This window comes from Dendrobates tinctorius, unplaced genomic scaffold (genome assembly GCF_039654945.1).
Source record: "Dendrobates tinctorius isolate UK_male_01 unplaced genomic scaffold, ASM3965494v1 ptg000024l, whole genome shotgun sequence".
NCBI classification, from domain to species: Eukaryota; Metazoa; Chordata; class Amphibia; order Anura; family Dendrobatidae; genus Dendrobates; species Dendrobates tinctorius.
Genome location: NW_027361692.1, coordinates 4,574,354 through 4,592,500, shown reverse-complemented (window position 1 = coordinate 4,592,500; position 18,147 = coordinate 4,574,354). Strand labels below are relative to the sequence as shown.

The 18,147-nt window shown below is 42.4% G+C and overlaps 1 protein-coding gene across 6 annotated transcripts in view; it reads left to right on the top strand.

Annotated features, from left to right (window-relative positions):
* Positions 1–3,288, top strand: part of SENP6 (SUMO specific peptidase 6) — a 234,313-nt gene extending 231,025 nt beyond the window's left edge. For all 6 annotated transcript variants that reach the window (XM_073569311.1, XM_073569310.1, XM_073569306.1 and 3 more), the window contains one exon: positions 2,770–3,288. In XM_073569311.1, the coding sequence (XP_073425412.1) occupies positions 2,770–2,982 (213 nt within the window). In that variant the 3' untranslated portion in view covers positions 2,983–3,288. The remainder of the gene's footprint in view (positions 1–2,769) is intronic.
* The last annotated feature ends 14,859 nt before the right edge of the window (positions 3,289–18,147 follow it).

Genomic DNA, 18,147 nt, shown 5'->3' with positions numbered 1-18,147 from the left:
GGCTATTGCAGATTCAGTCTTCCCAGCCTGGTGCAGGGCTACAATTTTGTTTCTGGTGTCCTTTGACAGCTCTTTGGTCTTCACCATAGTGGAGTTTGGAGTCAGACTGTTTGAGGGTGTGCACAGGTGTCTTTTTATACTGATAACAAGTTTAAACAGGTGCCATTACTACAGGTAATGAGTGGAGGAAAGAGGAGACTCTTAAAGAAGAAGTTACAGGTCTGTGAGAGCCAGAAATCTTGATTGCTTGTTTCTGACCAAATACTTATTTTCCACCATAATATGCAAATAAAATGAAAAAAAAACAGACAATGTGATTTTCTGGATTTTTTTTTCTCAGTTTGTCTCCCATAGTTGAGGTCTACCTATGATGTAAATTACAGACGCCTCTCATCTTTTTAAGTGGTGGAACTTGCACTATTGCTGACTGACTAAATACTTTTTTGCCCCACTTTATGTATATATATATATAATGTATTATATATTTGACACTTTCTTGGAGGGAGTGTAAGAACAATGTGATGAGTCCTTTCCTGTCCTGAAGATGGGGGTTCAGGGTGTCCATCTTCCCAGAACTTTAAAGACCGTTTTCTGGAGTCTCTGGAATCCTCTTCACTGGTACTTTGAGATCCATCTTTACTCCATGCTACACACCTCACTGTGGTGGAAGGGCTACCAGAAAATGGACCATGCCATGCGACTGCGTTAGGGAATAGGGTCCTGCTGTCCAGACCAGAGAGGACACAGTGTGACTTTTCATCACTGTACTGTTTTTTTTGTAGGGTAACGGGCAATTCTGCTGTTTCCCAACCTAAAATAGAAGGAAACAAAAGGAAAAATAATCAGGGAAAAATAATTAAAGGTACGAACAGGTCTCGATCCCAGACCTGTGTCTGCCTCCTACTGACACTAAGCTAAAGCTGGTTTAGTCTGGAGTCTGCAAGTGGGTGTAGTCTGCAGGAGAGGAGTCGACTTTTTAATTTACATGTAATTCTTGGTATCAACCTCTTGATTGCAGTAGCACACACCCATGGTTACCTGTGTCCCCCAATGAAGTGAACTAAGAAACATCATTTAGACCTGACCTTTGCCACATCCATTATATTATATTATCCGTTATATTATTATAAGGTGACATGCACTGTGGTCTTCGTATGACCTCTGTTGTGGCAATGCCTGTCTTTTTAAAGTTGCGCAAAAGTATGCTCGACTGGTTTTGTGCATACCTAAAAATACAGGACACCACCAAAACAAAGGCATACAGAGTCGACAGAGACCATATGGAGCCCAAAGTGAGTCTGCTTCATGACTAGTTAACAGTGGTTCTATGAGGTGGTTTTACTGGTTTTTGGAGTTTAGACATAAACTCTGACGTAAGTACCCAATAGCGTTCAGGACAGAGATGAACCTGGCTTGAACTAGCAGTTTAGGAATTGTTTTCATTTACTTTCTGTTTATTATATCTTTCACAGTGTGGTATAAGTGATTATACAGTTTTATTCTTCAAGTCAGTTTGCTTACAGCAATGTCAGAAATATACAATTTGTTTCCATTTTGCTACTTTTGAACACCAAAATGTTTTTTTTTCCCCCCTTTGGCAAAAATATATATTTTTTTTTTTTTTGCATTGCCATATTTTGAGTACGATAACTGTATTTTGTACTTTGCTATTTTTGCATACTAAACTATTTACCTAAAATATTTTTTTTTGCCGCACCAAATTGAGAGCTGTAGCTTGTTTTATTTTTTGTTTTGCTAATTGAGATGACTTTTCATACACTTTTTGATATGAATGATAAGGACAAAAAAGTTTTTTGTTTTTTTTTGTTTTTTTACAAGATATGTAATGTGTGTGTATGTATGTGTATATATATATATATATATATATATATATATATATATATATATACACACACACACACACACACACACACACACACACACACACACACACACACACACACACACTGTTCATCTTATGGGTTAAATAATGTAACAGTTTTATAGTTTAGGTTCTTACTGACACCGACACTAAACATGTTTTTTTTTCTTTTGTTCATTATTTTGGATTTTTTTCACATTTTATAATTTTGTAGAACTTATTTGTTTACTTAGACTCTCCACTGTTTCTCCATTGTATTGTATACTCTGATTGCTGGTCAAGTTCACTGCAATACTCCTGTATTGAAGTGAATCAGACCTGTCAGTCTTACACTGATAGAAGGCCGGTTAGACCCTGTACCTGGCAGACCCGGAGGTCACACAATCGTAACAACCTTCGGGGGAATGGGGGAGGTTGCGCAATTGGATGAGAAAGGGAGTCCCCTCCCTCTCACAACTATCTACATGCTGTGGACGCTATTGACCGGCATCTAGAGGGTTAAAGAGGCAGGTACTATGCTAGCACCTTATATTGGCTTTTGCTGCAGTGCCTTAGTGATTTTTAAGACGTTACCCCAGTGGTCATCATTTGGACATTCCTTCTGTGCCTGCATGATCACCAATGATGTACTTATGCGTCATATTGCTAGAACATCTTCTCCATTATGACATCACCTACAAGTTGGGAAGGAGTTAAATATAGAAAGGAAAGGTCCACTTTAGACATAAAGTAGATTACGCGATAATACTAGCCCAAGGCATCAGTCATCCTATTTCATCACTGAATTATTAAAACTATGTTGCAGTGAGCTGTTCTAGGTGCAGTAACATGTCGTGCTCCTTACATCCATGAAGTGACTTTTTCTGTTACTGTTCCATCCATTTCAGAATCCTATTCAGAGTTTTGATCTGCCCATGAACTTGACCAATTGGTTCCCTCAACAAAGAATGAAGACAAAGCGTGAAGAAATCCGGACTCTTATCCTTGGTTTGCAAGAACTTCAAAGCAAAGACAAGACGGGCCAGCGGGACCTTGGCATAACGCAACCCACCCCACAGGAGGGAGCAGAGCAGTTAATCAGAGAATTTGATAGTGTATGAATACTTCATGTGTGGCCTGTGACTCTACCATCACAAAAGGAAAGCAGACTTGTTTTAAAATTTGCTGTAATTAGGTATTTCAGCAGCTCCCTGGTGTCAGCGTCACTCGAGGGGCTGAGTGCCAGCTACAATAAATACATGAAATACTTATAGGACTGTACATATGGTAATAAGGCCAATTCTTTTCAGTATTTATGAGTTGTTTTTTTTCCTGTCTCATTCTTGAGAAATGTTTGTCATCCTCTTAACAGTAGCTGCAAACTCAACTTACACTTCAAATAAAAAGAAATTATTTATAGGCTCACATTTTAATGTGCATAGTTATTTAGTATGAGATGTAATGTTCGAGAGATGTCTGCATTCAGATGTAAACAGCCCTTCTTGTACACGATGATATGATTTTTATCTTCCCACCTTTTAACTAGTAGCAGCTCTTTGGCACGTAACAGGGTAGAATAAAATGGCCAGAACGCCGTTATGTACCTAATTGAATGTTCCCCTGTTGCCCCAGGAATCTATGTTCACTGCTTTGCACTTGTTATATACCCAATTACTGGCCCCATTTTTTTATGTTCTAAACCTTATCACGAGTAGGCCAGGGATTAGCTACAGCGGTTAACACATGACCACTAAAATAAACAGTGACCGTCAGGGAGCATCAGAGTGGCGTAGCTAGAGCAACATAGCTTTCATAAGGTAAGTAATGGGTCTTGTTGTTTAACATCATTTTATTTTAATTTTGTTCATTCCAGAAAATCCCTTTAAAACCCCTTTTAGTTGCTATTTAGCAACAGACTGTACATTGAAAAAAAGAGGGTTAAACTCAATGCTATTGCAGCCGAATGGGTCTATGCTGCAGTTCCAAACTCTGCTCATAGACAAGCTTGGGACTGTTTCATACCTTTTATTCTAACCATGTCCAACTCCTTTAAGCTATTTAATTTTTAGTGTATTTTCTCCTAATCTAGCGATTTATCTGTTAACCGGTTTTTAATTTGGTTCTTCTAATGTAACTGGAGGATAGAAGCTTCTGATTTGATAAGTTTGTTTCTCATGTGATTTATGCACTAAATCATGCAATAAGAGATTCTCGTTTTTCCACAGTTTACCAGATCTACTGCCCATCTATTATTAATAACTTCTTGTTCATGCGTCATCTTTCGCCTCAAAGGACATTTATTGCCCTGTCTACCCTTTGGCTTACATACAAAGGGAGCCATTTTGTCAATTAAGAATTTAGCCAGCCAGATATCACTATGTGTAATGGGACATGAGTACCAAAATATTATAATACCGTAGATTAAAATCAGGTCACAATGTAGTAATAGAAAGGATAGGTCTCGCCTGACCCCAATCACAAGCCGCTGTACTTGAGACTATAGTGATCTATAGCCACAGGTAGGTCATGAAGATAGAAATCAGAATAAAAATCCCACAACGATGAAAATGGAAACATGTGGAACAGTGACGGCTCTATTTCCAGTTCCAGAACAAGCCAGCCTGCATAGGATTCAGGTGTGGCGGTAGTTGCGTATCAATTACTGTGATATTTTTTAAAACTCAAAGCCTCGGAGAACTTTTTTTTGTTTTTTTCCTGGACTGCTCCTTATAAGTGTGCGACTTTTATATGAGCTGCCACATTGCACTTCTCTCTGTGAAAAAAGGTCATTTTACTCAGATATAAATCTTACAGACAGCAGTTACTGTACAGGACCAAAGTGGGCTAATGAAAATGTTACATGTTCTTGATATCTTTAAGGAATCTCCCAAATATGAACTTTTCAAACATTAATACTCAAAGTGATTTTCCAGCCATGTTCTCCGTTTTTATCCTTTGATCTGGAGGTGATGTACAGCAGCTGATTCTGTTTTTTTCATGGCTTCAATGAGCTGAAACCTTATCTAATGTGTCATATGTCCGGTGTACATTTTTCTGCTCTGTATGCTTGTTATAAGAGTTGAGTAAAAGGATTTGGAGAACCCATATTCAATGGCCATGCTGGTAGTCCATAGCATCTTGCCCAGAGCTCGGCAAATGTCCTCCTATTTTGCATCAATCCCAGGACCTCTTCTGCTTAGTAAACCTGTACCGGCAGCAGGATACCAAGGTGGTTGCTGGACCAGGTGCCTGTGAATCTTTTTTGCTCAACTTTATTCTGGTGTGTTGGCCTCTGGTTACCAACGTGGTTGTGGGACTAGAGTCCTGTGAATATTTTTGGTGGACTCTACTTGTGCTGCATTGTTTAACGTATTTCTGTGCCTTCCATCTACTCTGACGTCTCACAAGCTCTAGACCTTTATCCATCTAAACCCTGTTTTGACGCAACAGGAACAAGTGCTGAAGCCATTTCAATCTGTTTTGTAAATCTTTGTACTGTTCATTTTAAACTGGTAATACCTGATGTACTGCTAAAGTCTGTATTTTGCATGGATTTTTCTTATTCGAATGCTGACAATCAGTTGGCAGCCAACATTCTGTTAAATTCGCATTGGTTTATTTACACAGTGGTTTCTTTTTGCCTTGTTTTGTTTTCTTTTATCACGTTTTCTTTCTACTTGTGTTAGTTTATACCATTATGTTCAGTTTAGTCACTTCTATATAAGCTGTACAAGGGATGAGCCTTTATAAGGTTTAGTTTTTTCTTACCAGTATCAGATGTTTCGGACAGTCAACCACATCATCTGGATGAGTTGGGATTTTGAGTCCCCTTTCTATGCGAGTGCTTATTATTATTTAGTAACCTGTATATTCATTTGCATTTGGACTTGTTATATAAATGCATACAGAATTCTGAAGTGCTTAGTGTCTTACACTGCATAGTTTTAAGATAGTGTGTTTTTTTCTTTTTTTAGCCTATTTTGTTGTTAGTGCTGTAATAGGTTAATTGTATAAAAAACATATTTATTATTTTTGAAATAAACACTTCTAGAATATTAATGTAAATTCACTTTACTGTATATTGTAGTTTTTTTTTTTTTTTAATTATATGTCCCATAAATTAATATACACAACATGGGGGGGTGGGAGGGTATTAACAGCTGTGCCGTTAACCCAAGTTTTTACTTCTGTTATCCCATATTTTTGTTTTATTGAATGACAGTCTTCAGCAGTATTCTTACGTAGAAAAAACTGGAATATGACAGAAGATCTGATCAGTCAATAGTCTCCTTGAAGACTCCATTGTTTCCATGAACAGAGTCGACATAGCAGTGTTGGTCCATTATAAACATAAGCCATGAACCTGGTGTGAGCAGAGCGTTTGTGTTGGTAATGGCTAGTCACAAAAGTTGTGAAAACCTCTCCTTTGTCCTTATAAACAAGAGTGGTTAGCAAAATTAAAGGGGTTGTCATTTTTCAATGATCAAAAATTGTTGTTCCAAAAAAGGTTTGAGGAGGCAAAAAAAAACGAAAAAACCTGAGCTTTTACTTACCCTCCCGGAGTCTGGATGCTGCATGTGCTGTTCATGGTTCATTTGTGCCAGATATTGAAGCCCAGCTGATCTGTTATTGATGACCAATCCTAAATATATAGTTTAGGAAGTTAGGCTGGCAGCATAGTTCTAACAGTTTTGTGCTCGTGGAAGGGACCATGGTCTAACTCTGTCAAAGTAACCTCAACACAGAAGTGGACAAACATAATGGATTCTGCTTAAATTTGATCCAACAATCACAACAGATATCCTCCAATTTTTCATCCTATACAATGACTTTTTGAAAGACATACACTACCTTTCAAAAACTCATACTTTTATTAATCAAATGAGTTGCCAAATGAATTTAAAATCTAGTCCAGACATTGACAAGGTTCGAAAAAAAAAGATTTTTATTTGAAATAATAATTTTCTCCTTCAAACTTTGCTTTCGTCAAAAAATGCTCCCTTTGCAGCAATTACAGCATTGCAGACCTTTGGCATTCTAGCAGCTAATTTGCTGTGGTAATCTGGAGAAATTTCACCCCGTGCTTCCAAAAGCCCCTCCCACAAGTTGGTTTGGCATGATGGGCACTTTCTGCGTACCATACGATCAAGCTGCTCCCACAACAGCTCAATGGGGTTAAGATCTGGTGACTGCGATGGCCACTCCTTTACAGATAGAATACCAACTGCCTGCTTCTTCCCTAAATAGTTATTGCATAATTTGAAGGTGTGCTTTGGGTCATTGTCCTGTTGTTTGATGAGATTGGCTCCAATCAAGTGCTGTCTGGCATGTCGTTGCAAAATGGAGTGATAGCCTTCCTTATTCAAAATCCCTTTTACCTTGTCCAAATCTCCCACTTTACCAGCACCAAAGCAACCCCAGACCATCACATTACCTCCACCATGCTTGACAGATGGCGTCAGGCACTCTTCCAGCATCTTTTCCGTTCTGCGTCTCACAAATGTTCTTCTGTGTGATCCAAACACCTCAAACTTGGATTCGTCTGTCCATAACACTTTTTTCAATCTTTCTCTGTCCATTGTCTGTGTTCTTTTGCCCATATTAATCTTTTCCTTTTATTAGCCAGTCTCAGAGATAGCTTTTTCTTTGCCACTCTGCCCTGAAGGTCAGCATCCCAGAGTTGCCTCTTCACTGTAGACGTTGACACTGGCATTTTGCGTGTACTATTTAATAAAGCTGCCAGTTGAGGACCTATGAGGCGTCGATTTCTCAAACTACAGACTCTATTGTTCTTGTCTTGTTGCTCAGTTGTGCAGCGGGGCCTCCCACTTCTGTTTCTACTCTGGTTGGAGCCTGTTTGTGCTCTCCCCTGAAGGGAGTAGTACACACCATTGTAGGAAATCTTCAGTTTCTTGGCAATTTCTCACATGGAACAGTCTTCATTTCTAAGAACAAGAATAGACTGTCGAGTTTCACATGAAAGTTTTTTTTCTGGCCATTTTGAGAGTTTAAGGGAACCAACAAATGTAATGCTCCAGATTCTCAATTAGCTCAAAGGAAAGTCAGGTTTATAGCTTCTCCAATCAGCCATACTGTTTTCAGCTGTGCTAACATACTTGCACAAGGGTATTCTAACCATCTATTAGCCTTCTTACACAGTTAGCAAACACAAAGTACCATAAGAACACTGGAGTGATGGTTGTTGGAAATGGGCCTCTATACACCTATGAAGATATTGCATTACAAACCAGACGTTTACAGCTAGAATAGTCATTTACCAAATTAACAATGTATAGAGTATATTTCTAAATAATTTAATAGTAGTTTAATTGGAAAAAACTGCATTTCTTTCAAAAATAAGGAAATTTCTAAGTGACCCTAAACTTTTGAACTGTAGTGTATGTCATAAAATTGTAAATAGAAATAGATTATGAATAAATTCTTATATGCGCTCAAAATAACTAGTGCTTATCAGAAGCCTACCTGTGCGTCTATACTCCTGTGATGTGGCGTGCGGTCCTGGATTCCACCCAAAGGTATAAAGACAAGATGATTCCGCTGTCCTGGATCCATCCAAAAGTGATAAGCCAGCTTTCCTGGATCCGTGCTTGATCCTCCATAGACCGTGTAGACAGCGTGCCAGCCAGTCACGTCTGTTCTAACACTGGTTAGACAGAATCTGCCGTCCAAGTTCTCTTAGCGGAAATTAATAAAAATAATTTTAATCTACACTTTACATCCACTATTAATGATACCACTATTATTTTTTTTTTTAGATAAAAGAAATACCAGCTTACCCACGCTCTAGGTAGTTGGAGGCATGAGATCCATAGGACAAGATGCAATCTCATGTGGACGAAAAGGGTTGATCCAGCTTCCAGAATTTTTTGCCAAAAAATGTATTGGATAGGAAGAAGGGGGAAAAACAGGATTTTTAGTTGCTTACCGTAAAATCTGTTTCTCTGAGCCTTCATTAGGGGACACAGGAAACCATGGGTGTATGCTGCTGCCACTAGGAGGCTGACGCTATGCAGAAAAAAAGTTAGCTCCTCCGCAGTGTACACCCTACCGACAGGAAGTAGGATGTTCAGTTAGTGAGAAAGCAGTAGGAGAAGTAATCTGTAGACGAGATAAAGACACAGAAAACACAAATCCACACTGTAACAATTTTATGCAGTAACCGAGCTGTTCAACTTGGGGAGGGTGCTGTGTCCCCCAATGAAGGCTCAGAAACAGATTTTACAGTAAGCAACTAAAAATCCTGTTTTCTCTATTGCTTCATTGGGGGGGGACAGGAAACCATGGGACGTCCCAAAGCAGTCCCCAAGGGGAGGGAACAGCAAACAACTCCAATCAGGATGAGGAAGTCACCTGCAAGGTCACCTGCGAGGTCTTTTACCCCGACCGGTACTTGGCGAAGCTAGGCATGGGCTCTGAAGAAAACCTCATGGACCTGTGGAGGACATATCGCACTGCAGAGGTGCCAGACGAAGGCCCAAAGAGTACCGCCAGGAGGACACACACTTCCCGGGCAGAGTGCATCATACTCAAATGAACGCAGTCCTTTCTGAGCCTGCAACCCTACTAATGCTGACCAGATTCCACGAGCAGACGCTGACCTGGAGGCCAGAGGATCTGTTCACTTCAAGCAGGAGCTTGATAACTACCATTGTGGTGGCAAGGTAGCCTGATGCGAGAGCGTCACAAAGTAAAATTTTGAGGCAGACGAAAGAAAGGGATTTCAGAATGATGGAGAGTGGACCCTTGATCCACAGGAAGTGCACCACGGCTGCTACAGGCTCTGTGAGACCCCAAGGGTGGTTGAGAGTCTGAAAGGACAGGCTACCAACTGGAAGGAAAAGGAACCCGTCCGTTGCAAACGCAGATATCGCCAAAGTCCTGAAGAAATCAGGACCTGGATAAGAGCTTCATGGAACAAGGGAAAATCATGCGATTCAGAGGAGGCAAATGCTGAATGAAGAAAATTTCTTCCTGAGGAAAACAAGTATGGACTCAAACCTAGATCCCCAAAGTCACGCTGAGGAAAAAAGAGCTGAATGACGAGGTTAAGCCTGAGGAAGGAGAGCGCTTGTCCTTCATCAATGATTTAGCCTATTGGAGCCACATGGAAAGAACGGAAAGTTGGTGAGGGACTTCTTTGGGGATAAATTTCGTTCGTGAAACCAAAAGCCAAATGGAATATTTGATAGGAACGATAGGCGAAAACCCATGTCTCCATGCAAGAAAAATTTTTTGAACAGTGAGGACGGTCAAATCTTCCGACTGGTGTCCAGAAAGAATGCTCTGATGAGCAAGCTAGGCCACACGGCTATATAATTTTGCCAACTACTGTGAATTTGCCATTGGCATCCCTGAGGGATGCACTTCTGGGAGAGGAAGGACCATAGTGGTGGAAAACTTGGAACCCGGAGGGTTTGCAGCCGCAGAAGTAGTCCAATTTTGCGAAGCACTCGGGAGAAAAGATATATAACGAGGCGCCCCATTGTTTGGAAACGTACTGAATGGCACCTGGGAATAACCTGGATCTCATGTCGCGATGTAGGCTCAGGATGGCTATGAAGAGACAACAGATTGCTCGACTAGGCAGGTAGAACGAAGGCTACTGGATTACTTTGAGATTAAAGGGAAGATAAACCGATCAATCAGGGATGAGGGTGGATATGGAAAAAATAGTCCAGCCGGACTTAGAAAAGCGATTAGTCGAGCAAGGAAAGTCCACGCAAAACATGGACTATGTCAACTGTAAGGAAAGTTGGCTCTAGGTAGATAAAATAGACCCCAGAGGACAACTAGGCTGACGAAAGGCAGGTCAATCCGTATGGCGATGTAAGCGACCAAAACCATCCTGGACCCTCTGGAGCAGGGAGGGGATTGCGGTGAGTAGACCCGCTTACCTAAGTCTAAGAACACGCCCGAGCATAACAGGGAAAAGATACAATTCTAGCTGAAGGAAGAAACGCGTTATCACCAGAATCATCCTTGGATTCCAGACTGGAGCAGCTTTCTACCCTGGTCGATGCTTGCGCAGAGTCAGATTCCACTCTTGTCTGAGGTGGGATACATTTTCCAGTCACGGTCAGAAGTTACCTGTCTGAGCTGCTGGAGGCTTTACACGGCGTCTGTAAGAAAGAATAAGTAAGTTCCGACAGATAAGGAGCTTAGGCATTGTGGTAGCTCGAAGGCCCTTAGGACAGACTAGAACTTAATAAACTAAACTACTATTAAACTACTATTTTATTTACTTAATAAACTACTATTGACCAAACATTAAAGATGGACGTAACACCTGCAGTAAAGATAGCCTGTGGACAGTACTGTAAACTGATCAGAAAGTGTGGCAAAAACTCCTGTGGGGCAACCCGCACATAGGGTCCAGAGCATGCCGTAGTAAAACCGCGACCATCCGTACCTGACATGAGAGTGTTTGACCCACCTGAGGGTGGAGAATCAAGTTATGTTGCTACCGAGATACGCTCTGTGGTACAGAGATCCGCTCTGTTTGGACATGGTAGTGCTTACGTTTACCTGTTAACAAACCACATGTTATTAACAATGAAATGTGCATCTGAAAGGTGTGTTTGACTCACCTGGATGCGGCCTGTAACCGCAGCTGCAGCCCGTCACGAGCAATAAATGCTGGCACCTCACCACGAGTAGTGATTAGACGGGAGCTTAGGCAAAAGCTGCAAAAGACCCAGATGAACGCGAAAGAGGACGCTCCTGACTCACCTGAAATGGGACAGTAGAGCCGGCCCGGTGTAGTAGATGGACCTCGGGTACGTTTGAGTCACCAGAAAGACGGTATGTATTGACTAAACGTGTCTGGTAGAGGTCTATCCAAGTGCTCGATAAGAGATAATACTGCCGCAATAGAGCGCGAGGAACCTGAAGGCTAGAGCGTCTAACTCACCTGAATACGGTACAGAACACCAGTACCACTGAAGCAGTCAACCCCAGACACATCTCCACAGTAACATGGCCGTTTGAACTACTGTACCTGGAAGGTGGTGCTTCTGAAGCCTGTATAGCGGATATAGCACAGCTGCCATCGGCTCTAAGTATCCTTTGAACAAATCAGCGGGGAGAGAACCCAGAGAAGAGAATAGGAGACAGCCATTTCTGTGTTGTGGTGCAGTCTAGGTCTGGATACCTGATGACAGGTAGAATAACGGCTTCTGTGTTGCGGTCAAGGACTGGGTACCTGACGGCAATAGGCAGAATAACGGCTTCTGTGTAGCGGTCTAGGTCTGAATACCTGACGGCATTAGGCAGAATAACGGCTTCTGTGTTGCGGTCAAGGACTGAGTACCTGACGGCATTAGGCCGAATAACGGCTTCTGTGTAGCGGTCTAGGTCTGAATACCTGGCGACATTAGGTGGAATAATGGCTTCACGTGTAGTAAGCCGTACTACGAAGACTGTAGTAAAGTAGATTCTGACCAGTCAATTCTTCTGACGGTAGAACATTTGGCCTGGGATCAGAAAGAGACTAACTGCACTCTCTGTTGTGTGCTATGGTTCCAACCTCTGGACCAGCGAGTTGTGGTCAGCTTCTTTATCCACTGAACCACAGTAGACAATTGCCAGGTAGCACGAACTTCTATCCAGCTGGAAGGCTGGCCCAACACTGCAGAGGTGAAGAGACAAGCTGCATATTATTCTGCTTAGAGCAGTATGAAGCCAACGTCCGGAGGGGGCTGCAGAAAAAAGGAAGGGAGAGTGCCTGTGAAAAGTAGATATGGGTGCAGATGCTATGCCAGGGCTCGAGCACCTTTATGTGTGAAGCAATGGTTGAGTGTTTTGCTCTGCTGAAATCAAGGCACATATCTGCAATGGCAGAAAACACAATAGCCGTGTGACAAAATCAGATTTCCGCTGAAAAAAAACGTGTGAGTGAAACCCCCTACCAGGCCAACGCCATGCGGCAAATACAGAAGACAGCAGCGTGGCTCTCCAAGCCTCTGCATGCTATGCCAGATATACTGATGTACTAGAGACCGTGCGGCAGAAGAGTACAATTACGCCAGGAAAATAAACTATTCTAGAGTACTATTACGTCAGTGACTGTACAGTTCAAGAGTACAATTACTTCAGAGACTACGGCTCCAGAAAACCATTACGTTAGTGACTGTACTGCTCCAGGGACTGTACAACTATAGCGCATTTCACATGAGATGCAGTAGCTAAGATGGATCCTCTGCTACATCACTGGACCTGCAGAAAGTGTGGCCCTGCTTAATTTTACTATGAGGGGCTTATACTCCGCATTGTATCTGATTCGGCTGAGGGGAGATTGGCAGGAAATAGCTGGTCCTGTCCTGTGAAGGCACTAACCGTGTCCCACGCTGGGAGAATACGACCGCTGTGGTGGATGCCGACGCAGGGAGGATGCCGAGGTCCAGGAATATATATCTCATTTTGCAAGTGAGAGAAGAGGAGCAAAACAGCGGTGACGACCGCGCTGCCCGCAGGCAGGACAGAGTCATTACCGCTGTGCTCACACCAATATGGCCGCTCAGGGCCCCCACCTACCCGCCTTAGGCTGGTTTCACATTTGCGTTTTTTAGCGCTGGAAAAAAACGCATACCTGCGCATGCGTTTTTTCCCCTATATTTAACATGGGTGCGCATACCTGCGCGCTTGTAAGCGCATGTATGCGATTTTCATGCGCTGCGTTTTTTTGGGGTGTGCGTTGGTATTTTCCAGACGCAGCATGTTGCATTTTTTGGCCCTGCAAAAAAGCGCATGCGCACATATGCGCACGTTTTGCGCTAAAAATGGCCATTATAGCCTATGGATGCGCATATGTGCGCACTGGCATGCTCATGTATGCTTTTTTTGCATATGCGTTTTTTTTTTTTTAACCATGGAATTTAGGGGTTTGGGTTAGAGTTAGGGTTAGTTAAGGGGGTTTAGGGTTAGGGTCAGGGTTAGGGTTGGGGTTTGGGTCAGGGTTAGGGTTAAGTATGGTTTGGTTAAGGGTTAGGGTCAGGGTTAGGGTCAGGATTAGGGTTAAGTATGGTTTTGTTAAGGGTCAGGGTTAGGGTCAGGGTTAGGGTTAAGTATGGTTTTGTTAAGGGTCAGGGTTAGGGTCAGGATTAGGGTTAAGTATGGTTTTGTTAAGGGTTAGGGTCAGGGTTAGGGTCAGGGTTAGGGTTAAGTATGGTTTTGTTAAGGATTAGGGTCAGGGTTAGGGTCAGGATTAGGGTTAAGTATGGTTTTGTTAAGGGTTAGGGTCAGGGTTAGGGTCAGGGTTAGGGTTAAGTATGGTTTTGTTAAGGGTCAGGGTTAGGGTCAGGGTTAGGGTTAGTTAGGGTTTGGGTTAGGGTTAAGTATGGTTTTGTTAAGGGTTAGGGTCAGGGTTAGGGTTAGTAAAGTCATGGTTTGGGTAGTGTGAGGGGCCACCTAAAAATGTTGGAAAAAACGCACTAAAAACGCATACAAACGCATAAAAACGCTGCGTTTTTTTCATGCATGCTCATAAAAATGCTTGAAAAAAACGCAGCAGTTGTATGCTTATGTATGCGTTTTTTCAATGCGTTTTTTTGCGGGAAAAACGCGCTGCAAAAAAAAGCAAGTGTGAAACTAGCCTTAGACAAGGGCGTATTGTGCACAACTCCACTCTGCACAGCCTGAATGGGGGCGGAGCCAACCATCAGCTCTGTTGACAGAAAGATGGCGGCGAAGGATATTCTCTGCGATGCAAGGGAGGCCGGATGGAGGGCGGAGCTTGCGCTGGATGCAGGGAAGCGGCTGAGGGAAGATGGGCGGAAAAAAGCCCGCCCAAAACAAGAGACGACGGGGCAGGGCTACCGAGGACTAGGCCGCAATCGAAGCAATCGAAATTCTGGATTTATCACCTGGATCCTACCAGAAAGGTAGTCTGGTGCGGGGGGAAGCGGTGGGGTGGGAGACCCGCGCTGAGGAGAGCAGGCTGCTGCCCACCTTCGCCTATTCTGCTGAATAGGGTACCAGCTGGGGGAAGCCTGAAAACACAGCACTCGGCGAGCAGTGATGAGGGCTTGCCGACCTCTGCAGGGAATGAGCTACCCACATGTGTGGCAGGAGAGCGGCCAGGGAGAGGGGAGGACTCGGCCCGATATAAGCCAGGCCTAGACTACTGGACCTAGGGGATTTCCTCTTCTTTACATATCTTATGCGGTGTTTACCTCTTCTCCCTGGGGTGTCAGACGTCTGAAAACGTTGCAGGACATCACATCTCATCCAACTAACAGGCTCTGGTGGGCGAGTAGTTGGGAGACGACGGGCCAGGGCCAGGTCTGGATCACCTAAGCACGCTTTTGTGCTAGGGGTTTGGGTCCTGCTGGCTAGACGTATGAGGATACGGGGTGGCAGTACACACCGTACTCATGTTGTGACCTTTCACACTGTATCCCTCCTGGTACCTGAAAAGGAACGACGCACATTTAAGGGTCTAATGAAAGACCTGTGTCCACCTCCTACTGACACTAAGCTAAACTGAACATCCTACTTCCTGTCGGTAGGGTGTACACTGTGGAGGAGGAGCTAACTTTTTTTCTGCATAGTGGCAGCCTCCTAGTGACAGCAGCATACACTCATGGTTTCCTGTGTCCTCCAATGAAGCGATAGAGGAAAATACTTAAGTACAAAAATTTTTGTACATATTTTGTTTTGCATCTTCTCCTATCCAATACATTTTTTAACAAAAAATTCTGGAAGCTGGATCAACCTTTCGTTTTGTCCACATAAATTGTTTACACATTTCTGTGTTTACAGATGGAGGTAATAAAGCCATCAAAATGTATAGTAAACCAACTCATAGTAACAGTTATATCCTAATTGATAGTTGTCACCTTCCAATATGGCTAGAAAACATGCAAAAGCAAAACAACTTGAGAGTTAGAAGGAACTGTACTAAACATGAAGAATAAAACAATGGTCTATTACCAGGTAGCAAATTTTGGCGTATAGAAAATGTCAAATAACACTGGAGAGGAGGAAATTATATACACAATGTCGAGAACAGAAAGCAAATGGATATTTTTATTAAACACGTTAACACCATATGGTCTAAACAGCGAAATAGAATTATTTGCCTTTTAAATTTTAAGCTTAAACTCCACCAATGAGCAGATACACTGATCTATATAAGAACTGCCGCCTGCTGTGCATGTAATCCCTGACAAAGGAGTTTGGAGCCTCATAAACGCATGGGTTGAACAACCGGTACTTTCCCATTGGAGAAGGAAAGCCTGCGGCTTTAGTGATGTTACACAGGCACAGGGAAGGCAGATCTTTTCGAACCAGTGTTAGAGCAGATGCTGACTACACGGTCTGTAGAGGATCAAGCAAGGATCCTGGACAGCTGACTTAACACTTTTGGGTGGTCCCCGACATCCGAAGTATCACGTCTTTATACATTCAGGTGAAATCCAAGTCAGCACACCACATCACAGGTTTATAGAATCACAGGTAAGCATATTAGAGTTTATTCAACATACCGTATATACTCGAGTATAAGCCGACCCAAGTATAAGCCGAGGCACCTAATTTTGCCACAAAAATCTGGGTAAGCTTATTCACTCGAATATAAGTTGGGTAGGCATTGTCCATTCATCCCTATCCTGGTATGCATGGCTCCCCCGTCGCTGTCCTGGTTAGCATGGCTCCCTGTCCCTGTCCTGGATAGCATGGATTCCCTGTCGCCGTCCTGGTATGCATGGCTCCTTTTCCCTTTTCCTTCTATGTATGGCTCTTTATCCCCTATTCTTGCATGCATGATTCCTGCCTGCGCGCCCTCGCTGGCACTGTATCTCGTTTCGGCACCAGCAGCACTTCCGGCAAAGCAATCACGTGGCCGCGCTCATTAAGGTCGGCGGCAGCGACTGGCACTGTGCGCTATTACAGCAGCGGCACAGGCTTTAGCCACAGCTGCCAGCTCCTGCCTCTGTGACCTGCCGCTCCCCCTCCCCTGTCGTCTTTCTCGTACAATTGTGTATAAGCCGAGGGGGGGCGTTTTCAGCACAAAAACGTGCTGAAAACTCGGCTTATACACAAGTAGAAACGGTAGTTTATTGCGCATGTGAGCTTAAAGTGCGCTTTTTATGCAGATTTAATAACAATACTGGGGAGCGCTGATGCATATATTTTAACACAACTAGAAAATGGTAGGACGGATCTTAAAGGGGGAGGAAAATAGGACAGTATGAATTGTTATGTATGCTTACATCAAGTAGTGTCAGCAATATACAGTTAGGTCCATATATATTTGGACAGAGACAACATTTTATCTGCTTAATTGAGAATGACATAATGAAGGGATTGCCCACACCTCTCCATGAAATAGCGTTAGAGTCAATTGTCCAATTACTTTTGGTCCCTTTAAAAACAGGGTGGCACATGTTAAGGAGCTGAAACTCCTAAACCCTTCAAAAAATTTTTAAAGTGGATACCCTCAAATGAAAGCTGAAAGTCTGAACTTCAACTGCATCTGAATTGTTTTGTTTAAAATTCATTGTGGTAATGTCTAGAACCAAAATTAGAAAAATGTTGTCTCTGTCCAAATATATATGGACCTAACTGTAGTAATTGAATAAAATAGGATACTATGCCTAACATTAGATGCACTGGGTAAAGGCGACAATTTAGCAGGAATATAGCATGGTGTGGAATCCTAGTAATCGGAAGGCTGTCAAATTATGTCCTAAAAAAGAAGTACATGACCATTGGAGAACTGATAGAAAACAAGAATATAGGAGATGATCGAAAAGGAATGTATAGTGCAACAGATGGAGACTATCTGAAGTTGGTTTTTGAGTATGTGTTATATAAAGCGAACTGGTACAGGAATGTATAGCCATGAAGGAAGCAAAAGAAAACGGAAAAAAAAACAGAAAAAAACAATGGAAACAATGTAAAGCAGAAGAGAACAAAGAGCAGGAACCTGGATAAGAAATAGGCAAGTGTGGAGCTGTGAAGATGAAGGCATAGATGAAGAATAGATAAATGTATAAAAGTGCAATTATTGGACCTGACACAATAACCATGTACACTAGTCATTGATTTCAGGTTTTAAACTAAAAATAAATAAAGAATAATAGGCCGTTCAAAAAATGTCTGCATTTTCATTTACAGTATAAACTGAAATTTGTTTATAGACTTAGATTTTCTATTAATCACTTAAACTAATATTTAGTTTTACATCTGTGTGGCATGGAGTTAACTGACATCTGAGAATGGATATTCCAGCCCAAGCCGACTGGACTACAGTCCACATTTCTTTT